At 46.2% G+C, this 10000-nt stretch overlaps 1 protein-coding gene across 5 annotated transcripts in view; it reads left to right on the top strand.

Annotated features, from left to right (window-relative positions):
* Nucleotides 1-10000, top strand: part of LOC134454455 (diacylglycerol kinase delta-like) — a 70248-nt gene that overhangs the window by 48953 nt on the left and 11295 nt on the right. For 4 of the 5 annotated variants that reach the window (XM_063205458.1, XM_063205454.1, XM_063205455.1 and 1 more), the window contains 8 exons: nucleotides 1171-1265; nucleotides 1849-1948; nucleotides 2916-3288; nucleotides 4364-4507; nucleotides 7043-7171; nucleotides 7434-7530; nucleotides 7932-8078; nucleotides 9462-9558. In XM_063205458.1, coding sequence (XP_063061528.1) covers nucleotides 1171-1265; nucleotides 1849-1948; nucleotides 2916-3288; nucleotides 4364-4507; nucleotides 7043-7171; nucleotides 7434-7530; nucleotides 7932-8078; nucleotides 9462-9558 — 1182 coding nt within the window. The remainder of the gene's footprint in view (nucleotides 1-1170; nucleotides 1266-1848; nucleotides 1949-2915; nucleotides 3289-4363; nucleotides 4508-7042; nucleotides 7172-7433; nucleotides 7531-7931; nucleotides 8079-9461; nucleotides 9559-10000) is intronic. The other variant, XM_063205456.1, reaches the window with a different exon arrangement.

The following is a 10000-nucleotide window of genomic DNA, read 5'->3' as shown; positions in this document are numbered from 1 at the left end:
CATTCTTAGTAGCATTTAGGAGATTTGTATCAGTGGCCATGTTAGGGTTAGCGTTTATGATTTTGGGTGGGTTTGGATTGGATGTCCCATCCGTCAGGAGGAAGGCACTAACTGAATATTTTAAAACTCAATTCGTTTCCACACTACTGTAGTTATTTTTTTATGAGTAATGGACTTTGATAATATTATGGCTTAATAACGTGCCCATCAACTGCCATTTAACTTGTTTCAGCTCATAGGCAATATCAATGGTTGCCAAATGAAAATTCATTCAGATAGCTTTAAAAAGAAAAAATCAACTCATCAGAGTTTGAGGCAAATGATTGACATGTTGATTAGTGTATATTCAATCTATTGAAAAGCCTAAAGCAAGATTGCCAGTATGTAGGTCTAGATGAATAATAAGTTGTGCACAGTAGCAGCGTGTGTGCAGGACAGTATCCCATTACACTGACTCCAATCTAATGTATTATGCATGTATAAATATTACGTAACCAGTTGCCCGTTTAAATCATTAGCTCAGCTCTGTCTCGGTGTGTTTTTGTGTTGTGTGCGTGACAGAGATACATTCCTTACGGTCTGATGTATTACAGTACATGACAGTGATATGCATTCAGAGCTATTTAACTGGCTTTGACATGTTTTTGTGGTGTTCATGACAAGAACTGCATTCCATTGAGTCCCGATATATAACATGACAGTGACATAGTATGTCCCAAGTTGTCTATTTCACTGGTCATTCTGCCTTAGACATGACCATGTGGTGTACATGACAAGAGAATACTGTATTTTAAGTAGAGTACATGTATTACATGACAGTTCTGTATGTTCTGGGTTGTCTATTCAATAGCCGCTCTTGTCTTGGCGTGTGTTGTCGTGTGTGTGTGTGTGTGTGTGTGTGTGTGTGTGTGTGTGTGTGTGTGTGTGTGTGTGTGTGTGTGTGTGTGTGTGTGTGTGTGTGTGTGTGTGTGTGTGTGTGTCTGTGTCTGTGTCTGTGTCTCTGTGTCTGTGTCTGTGTCTGTGTGTGTGTGTGTGTGTGTGTGTGTGTGTGTGTGTGTGTGTGTGTGTGTGTGTGTGTGTGTGTGTGTGTGTGTGTGTGTGTGTGTGTGTGTGTGTGTGTGTGTGTGTGTGTGTGTGTGCGTGTGTGTGTGTGTGCGTGCGTGCATGTAGGTGCAGCAGATCCTGACCTATGAGGACTCAGTGGCGGCTCACCTGTCCAAGATACTGACCTCAGATCAGCACTCCGTCGTCATCTCCTCCGCCAAGTGAGTTTAACCCTCTGCACTAGGGATGCACAATATCACTTAAAAAAAAAAAAAAAAAACGATACGAGTACGAGTACGAGTACGAGTTCAATTATTTCTGTATTTGCTGATACTGATTACCGATACTGATACTTTTACCCCCGACATACGATGAAAATGAATGCATAGCCTTATAGCTATGCTATGCTGTGTTTGCCGTATACAGTGTACCGTGTGTAGTGTGTGGGGCCAAGCCTGTAGGCTTCCATTCTCCACAGTCCCCCTCACAGCTGAGGCTCATTTGGCCTGAATATGCTACTCATCATTGCAGTCTTATGTGTCCCTCTGCATGTGGAGATGTTTACATACCACTGTGTCTGGGCATGTATATTGTATGCGTGTGTGTGTGTGTGTGTGTGTGTGTGTGTGTGTGTGTGTGTGTGTGTGTGTGTGTGTGTGTGCGTGTGCGTATGCGTGTGTGTGTGTGTGTGTTTTGCATACTAATAACGTGTGTCTGTGTGTGCGTCTGTGTGTACGTCTGTCTGTGTGTGTGTGTGTGTGTGTGTGTGTGTGTGTGTGTGTGTCTGTGTGTGTGTGTTTGCAGGGTTCTCTGCGAGACAGTCAAGGACTTTGTGGCCAGAGTGGGGAAGGCTTATGAGAAGAACACAGAGAGCTCTGAGGAGTCAGAGGCCATGGCTAAGAAGGTACACACATGCCCACACACACACGCGCGCGCACGCACGCACGCATGCATGCACCCCCCACACACACACACAAAAGCTCGCACACACGTATGCACGCACGTAGGCAGGCAGGCACGCATGCACTCTCGCGCACACACACACACACACACACACACACACACACACAGTTGTAAGTTAAGTTCTGCCAAGCCGATTCATTCCGTTGAATGGCACGTCTTCAAGGCAGTTATCTCTCCCATGGCCTGGTAACCATACTACAGTAGAGAATATATACAAAACATTTGGAACTGCTTGTGTAACACAACCTGTTTTTGGTCCCAGAGTATTTATTCTCTTAAGTGTTTACTGAACACTGCTTTTTTCTGAAAGCTCATTGGCTTTGTGCTCTCATTCACACATAAACAGAGCATTTTAAAACTCTTGCAAATATCCCATTTAAGGGGGCAAAAAACGAACCTTTCACAATGCAGTTTTTATTTTTTTATCCACATGTCATGTTTACACCTGAGCGGCTAAAAAAAAATACTATACTACTCAAATGCTAGAAATGTGCCTAGAGAGCACAGACACCTCTGCCCTCTTGTGTCAGGAGAGCACATAACCTCCTTGGTGGAGGTAATAACCGTATACAGAGAGAGTAGAGAGAGAGAGGTTCCATTGGCCCATTGTTTCCGGGTTCTATTATTGCAAGAGGGAGGGGGAGGGGGGGATCCCCCCCACCTAGGCAGACCTAAGGACTGTTCTATTCAATGCTAGGAGCATTATGACACGCCCCTTTAGGCAGACCGGAACCTGGTCATGTTAGGTGCCCATAGCAACCTATTACATTGGCATATTTCTATACTTAAAGAATCTCTGCCGTATACGTGTAACCAGCACCTGACTCCTCCACTTTGAACATTTGAGCATTTCTCTTCCTCTCTTTCCCCCTCCCCCTCCTCTCCTCTCCTCCCGTGTGTCTCTGCAGTGTGGCGTGCTGAAGGAGAAGCTGGACTCCCTGCTGAAGACCCTGAACGAGGAGGCGGAGGCGTCCTGCGTCATGCCCGCCCCTCCCCCCACCATCGCCGAGGAGCAGGAGGAGGGCGACGGAGGAGGAGGAGGGGTGCCGCCTGCCACCCCCACCTCCACACAGGGCCCCGGACCTCCCACCCCTCAGACACCTTCCCCCACCGGCGGTGCACCTTCAGCGGGCACCACTCCTACGGGCGCCCCCTGCTCTCCTCCTCCGCGGAGCGCCCCCTCCGCTGCGGCGGCCATCTTTAAGCCTCGGGAGCAGCTGATGCTGAGGGCCAACAGCCTGAAGAAGGCCATCCGGCAGATCATAGAGCACACCGAGAAAGGTAGGAGCTCTTACACACACACACGCGCGCGCGCACGCACACACACACACACACACACACACACACACACACACACACACGTGCACACACACACACACACACTCACACTCACACACACACACGCACACACACACGCACACACACACAAACACGCACACACACACACTCATACACACACTCTAGACATCGCAAAACAGCACAGAGATGCGACTCACACACGCACGCACACACAAACGCGCACACACACACACTCATACACACACACACACACACACACACACACACACACACACACACTCTAGACATCACAAAACATTGAACAACCACAGATGAACAAAGAAAGGTCACAGGCACAAAATCGCACAGGTCCGCACGTACACACACACACACACACACACACACACACACACACACACACACACACACACACACACACACACACACACACACACACACACACACACACACACACACACACACACACACACACACACACACTCTAGACATCACAAAACATTGAACAACCACAGATGAACAAAGAAAGGTCACAGGAACAAAATCGCACAGGTCCGCACGTGCACGTACACACACACACACACACACACACACACACACACACACACACACACACACACACACACACACACACACACACACACACACACACACACACACACTCAGACACACACTTTCATGTTGTTCACATGCTGTGCACAACCCCATAAGAATACAGAAAGGTCATATGAACACAGTTACACACACACACACACACACACCATCACAATCACAGGCACACACGCATGCGCACACACATACACACAAGCACAGACACACACACATCAAAACATCATAGACACATGTAAAGTAGTCTTTATATCTCTGACAAGACCTAGTATATCTTTCTTAGTCTTTAGATCTCTGGTCACTTAAAAAAATATTTTGTAAAGACAACAGCCTAAACGGCTAAATATATTGTCTTGTTTATTGTTGTTTCCCTGTTGCCTGTTGCATGCTCTGTGCACTGCTGTCTGTCTTCCTGTCTGTCTGACCACCTCCGTCGTTCTTTCCATCCCAGCGGTGGACGAGCAGAACGCTCAGACGCAGGAGGTGTTTGCCCTGGGCCCGGACGAGGAAGAGGAGGAGGAGGAAGAGGACAAGGTGTCCCTGCAGTCCTCCCACAGCGGGGGCAACCCCTGCCCCTCTAGACCCCCACGTAGAGGTGAGCACCCTGGGCCCAGATCATGTCGTTACCTAGTACAGTGGTTTTCAAAGTGGATGCAAGGAGGTCCGTGGCAAGTTGGAAGAAAAAGTTTGGCAATACAAAATTAATGATTGAATAATCCTCCTAAAGGAAGAAGAAATCCGCCCTCACAAACTGCGTCTCATTATTTATTTATATTACCACCATGTCCAAAAAGCAAACGCGTTTCGGCTAACAAGCCTTCATCAGTGCGTGGTACCACGCACTGATGAAGGCTTGTTAGCCGAAACGCGTTTGCTTTTTGGACATGGTGGTAATATAAATAAATAATGAGACGCAGTTTGTGAGGGCGGATTTCTTCTTCCTTAAGTTGACGCTTTTTATCTCGCACCCAAAAGCTTTTCGGTTTTCCAAGAAGTTGAGCGCGTCCTCTGCCAACACTTGAATAATCCTCCTCTCACAGTCAGATTCTTCACGCACAATCCAATATGCTTTCAGCTGTGGGCATTAAAGTTCCAATACATACAATTTCCGAGGGTCCCCACGGCTATGGGTGTCTCATGCCATAACTAGCGGAAAAGAGGAGGAAAAAAACAAGACATGTGTACAGTACTGTATGTCCAGTAGTTCTAAATGGAGCATGAGTATGGAGGTTGGACCCCCCCCTTTGAGTTTTTGAAATTGATGGTGGCGTTATGTGTTCATGAAAAAGGACACGTTTGTGAACCATAAAATGATACACAGTGGCCTTTCAACATACAGTATGTGCAGAGACTCACAAAAGCATTCAGGAATTTCCTGAGGAAAAAAAAACGGCGCCATCAGGCCATACAGTAGATCAGGCACTGTATTTATCTGGCCGTCTGTCTACCTATCTCATAACTTATTCACAGCCTCTTCTGAAAGCTGCTTTGAATCAAAGTGTCTGCAAAGTGTTATGTAGTGTAATCCGTCTGTCCAGTAAATCCTAATGTTAATGCTTCAATGTCTTAAAATAGCTTAAATGAAAGGCTGCTACATTTTGAAGTTTTGCGTTGCTACTGCTCTATTTCAGCTCCGATCATTTCTCATTTGGAGGTCTGGCCTTGATCATCCAAAGCCTGACTAAGAGTCTTTCTAAAAGTCCCTGTTACACAGAACCCCAACCATGAATGATAACATATTCCAGCACACTGGCCATCCATCATGCCTCTTTTCCACTGCCGGTTTTCTGGTAGGCCTACAGCTCGACAAAGTTTGACTCGGCCGACACTTTTTGCTTTTCGAATAGGCTCGCCACAGATCAATCGTAAAGCCAAAAGTGTCGGCCGAGTCACGCTGTAGGCCTACCAGAAAACCGGCAATGGAAAAGAGGCCTAAAAGTCTTGCTAAAGGTCCCTGTTACACAGAACCCCGACCATGAATGATAACATATTCCAGCACGCCGCTCGCCCATCCATAACACAGCCGTAATGGAGACGCGAGACATGAATAATCCATGTTGGCGTCAACACACTTCAGCACTGAGCCTCACCAACCATCATCACAGCGCGATCTTTATCATTTATTTATCGCTTAGTTGTTTATTCGGAGAGTAATGTTAACTGGGTCTCTCGTCAACACTTCCAACACGTGCGTGCGTTCTTTATCGTTTATTATTTATCGTTTTTTTTATTTGCGAGAGTAGTGTAACTGGGTCGACTCGCGCTAGTTGGCAGCTTCAAAGCCAAATGGGTCAGCATGCGCGGTGTCCTGCGGTGTGACGAACAGCAGAGCGAGCGGCAGACGTGAGCATTGTCTGGCCACTTCCTGGCAGGCGTGAGGGGAAGCAGCGCTGGCTGGCCACGGCTAAAAATAACTCGACCAACGACGCGCACACATACGTACACACCTGGTTGGAAAGTGTTTACACAGGGAAAAAAAATCGAGGGCGCGCTGTCTCTCTCTCACTTGCTTTCTCTCTGTCTTTCGGACTTGCTTTTGCTTGCTCTCTCTCTCTCTCTCTCTCTCTCTCTCTCTCTCTCTCTCTCTCTCTCTCTCTCTCTCTCTCTCTCTCTCTCTCTCTCTCTCTCTCTCTCTCTCTCTCTGTCTCGCTATTACTCTCTCTATATATATTTACCTCAGAGTATGATGGACTATTTTCTGTCCTCACCGTTTTTAGTTGGCGTGTTTACTGTCCTTGTCCCCTAATTTCCACATAGTTTCCTGGCAAATACATGGATTTGTTTATTTTCCATAAGCTGAAACAACTGAAATATGTGCTTCTGGCACATTAATAATTTCACGGTACTTTAGTGTGCTTGGAAATCAAAGCAGTGAATAGCAGTCCCTGACTGACCTCTGCTTTTGTTTGCATTTCAACTGAAATGCCTCAGTATTTGCTCACTAAATGTTAGCATTTCCCTGTAATTCCCTGTGACTAACCATGTGTTTTGGAAAAATCGATGATGTGACAAATAAAACATTCCAATATTATGAAATTCCTTTGATCATCATTGTTGCCATTTATTATACTCTTATTGTACTAGAATGTATCGTAATGTTAAAACATTTATCTATGTTTCTCCTCCACAGCGTCCAAGACACCATGTGAGAAGCTCATCAGCAAGGGAAGCCTGTCCCTGGGGAGCTCCGCATCACTTCCTGCCCAGACAGGAAGTCGGGACAACATGCCCATGCTCAACACCAAGATCCTTTACCCCAGTAAGAGCCTTGTGTTTTTGGAGACCCTATTTATAAATCCCCATTGTGTTGTATTGGTCTATGTAGTGAAGAGGAAAGAGAGTTCGGTACTCTAGAGGCCCAGGTTCGAAGCCGGATGGGCAACTGTCTTTACCTTTGTTACAGTTTAAATGGTACAACATACTAATGAACTGTGTGTTCGTGTGTGTGTCTATGTCTTTGTCTGTGTCTGTGTCTGTGTCTGTGTCTGTGTCTGTGTCTGTGTCTGTGTCTGTGTCTGTAGGTCTCAGACCGGGCATGACGGGCTCTCTGTCCAGTAGTTCAGTCATCAGCAGGCTACTGGTCAATGCTGATCCCTTCAACTGTGACCCTGAGAATCTGTAAGTGTCCTCTCCCTATCCCTCTCTCTCACCTCTCAGTCATCCGTCATCCTTCTCTCTCTCTCTCTCTCTCTCTCTCTCTCTCTCTCTCTCTCTCTGTCTCTCTGTCTCTCTGTCTCTGTCTCTGTCTCTCTCTCTCTCCCTCCCCCTCTCTCTCTCTCTCTCTCTCTCTCTCTCTCTCTCTCTCTCTCTCTCTTTCTCTTCATCTCCATGTCTCGATTATCACCCCATCATCATCATCAGTCAAGAAAAATAGCAAATACATGAAATGTAAAAGATAGTGCCTTCCGTAACACACAGAATATTATATAATAATGTACTCCATTGTACAAGTTTTTAATCCACACTTTACAATACACACTAATCTAGGTTTCCCATGTGTGTGTGCTCTGCTGGCGTAGACTGGCTGTGTGCTTATACCCCCTCTCCCCACCCAGGGACTGCTACACGGAGAAGTGCGTGATGAACAACTACTTTGGGATCGGGCTGGACGCCAAGATCTCCCTGGACTTCAACAACAAGAGGGACGAGCACCCGGAGAAGTGCCGGTAAGATAAAGGGGGAGAGAAGAGGAGAGAGGAGGAGGAATAGGTTGGAGGGAGGAGTGTGGTTTATGACTGTCTCATATGCTCTCGCTCTCTCTCTCTCTCTCTCTCTCTCTCTCTCTCTCTCTCTCTCTCTCTCTCTCTCTCTCTCTCTCTCTCTCTCTCTCTCTCTCTCTGTCGCGCTCTTGCTTGCTCTCTCTTGCTCTCGCTCTCTCGCACTTACTCTCTGACTTTCTCTCTCTCTCTCATTCTCTCTTTCTCTCCCCCTCTCGCTCTCCCCCTCTCTCTCTCTTGCTGTGTCTCTCTCTCGCTCTCTCTCTCTCTCTCTCTCTCTCTCTCTCTCTCGCTCTCTCTCTCTCTCTCTCCCTCTCTCGCATTATCTCTCTCTGTCTCTCGTTGAACATAGCCAGACCTCTCCACAGCCTCTCAGCTCTCCTTAGGGTTGTTTGCCTCTGAAGTGTTGTGCCATCAAAAGCTAAAGGATACCAATCCAATATACCGTAATACACTGTGTCATACAGTCAATTGTTTCGGCCATTCAGTTAAATGAACTCAAATTAACTAGATATAAGAGTCCAGTCCAGGCCCTAACGTGGCCTAACGGTACGGCACTTAGCTTACAATGCTGGCGACCCGGGTTTGATTCCGGCCCGGGATCATTTTCTAGCCCTTTCCCATCTCTCTTTCCCAATTCATGTCCTGTCCCTCTGTTACTATTCTGTCTCAAATAAAGCACAAAAGCCCCCCAAAAATCTTTTAAAAAAGAGAGTCCAGTCCAGTATAAGAGTCCAGTAGTGGTGTGGATCGGCACTGCCCTCACGATCCGATTCGATCACGATTCGGGAGGTAGTAGATCCGATTCGATTCGATTCTATTAGATCCAATCTGATTCGATTCAATTCTACAATGCATTGCAATGCATTACATTTCTACTGAACGCAAAGCAAATTTTCAGCCATGATGAGGAAATACAAGTAGTCAGATACTGAGCAACAATTTATTGGCTGTTTTCTGTATCAGTCTGTATCAGTCTTGCAATGTTTTGAAGTGTTTTCATTTAATTTAACATTCATTTGCTCCCGAAATATCCATGGAAGTAATTGAAACTTAAAAAAATTGCCGGATTTATTCTGGAACTTGCCGGATTTGGATCTGGATCGTCCATGCCCCGGATCGATTCGGATCGCCGAATCGATCATTGTTGACACCACTAGAGTCCAGTCCTTATTATACCCCTATTCCCGGCTGTATTGTAACGCTAAGCACACCTTCAGACCCAAGTTATTTTCAATATGTGGTACTGGATAGTAGCTTCTTAATTCAAAGTGCTTGTTTGTGTTTATGGTCAGTATTGACAAAAGCTCTTCTGTACATGTGTGTGTGCAGGAGTCGTACTAAGAACATGATGTGGTACGGAGTGCTGGGGACCAAGGAACTACTGCACCGCACCTACAAGAACCTGGAACAGAGAGTACTGCTAGAGGTGGGTGTGTAGTGTGTGTGTTTGTGTGTGTGTACTGTGTGTGTTTGTGTGTGTGTACTGTGTGTGTTTGTGTGTGTGTGTGTGTGTGTGTGTGTGTGTGTGTGTGTGTGTGTGTGTGTGTGTGTGTGTGTGTGTGTGTGTGTGTGTGTGTGTGTACGTGTGTGTGTGTGTGTGTGTGTGTGTGTGTGTACGTGTGTGTGTGCGTGTGTGCGTGCATCTGTGAATAAATATACTGACCATTGGTCATTATGATCAATATTAAATCTTGTAGTCTGAAGCATAAAGCATATAAAGTACATTTACGCACTGAAAGAAAAACAATCTTTAGCGATATTAAATGCAATTACGCTGCTAGTCTGACCCAGTTGAGATCAAATGAGCTGTATGAGGCCCCTGAACCAATGAGTTTGACACCCCTGGCACAAATATATTATGTTTGATG

The sequence above is a fragment of the Engraulis encrasicolus genome, chromosome 8 (genome assembly GCF_034702125.1).
Source record: "Engraulis encrasicolus isolate BLACKSEA-1 chromosome 8, IST_EnEncr_1.0, whole genome shotgun sequence".
Taxonomy (NCBI): domain Eukaryota; kingdom Metazoa; phylum Chordata; class Actinopteri; order Clupeiformes; family Engraulidae; genus Engraulis; species Engraulis encrasicolus.
The sequence above is the reverse complement of the archived record's forward strand: the minus strand, read 5'-3'. Positions and strand labels throughout refer to the sequence as shown.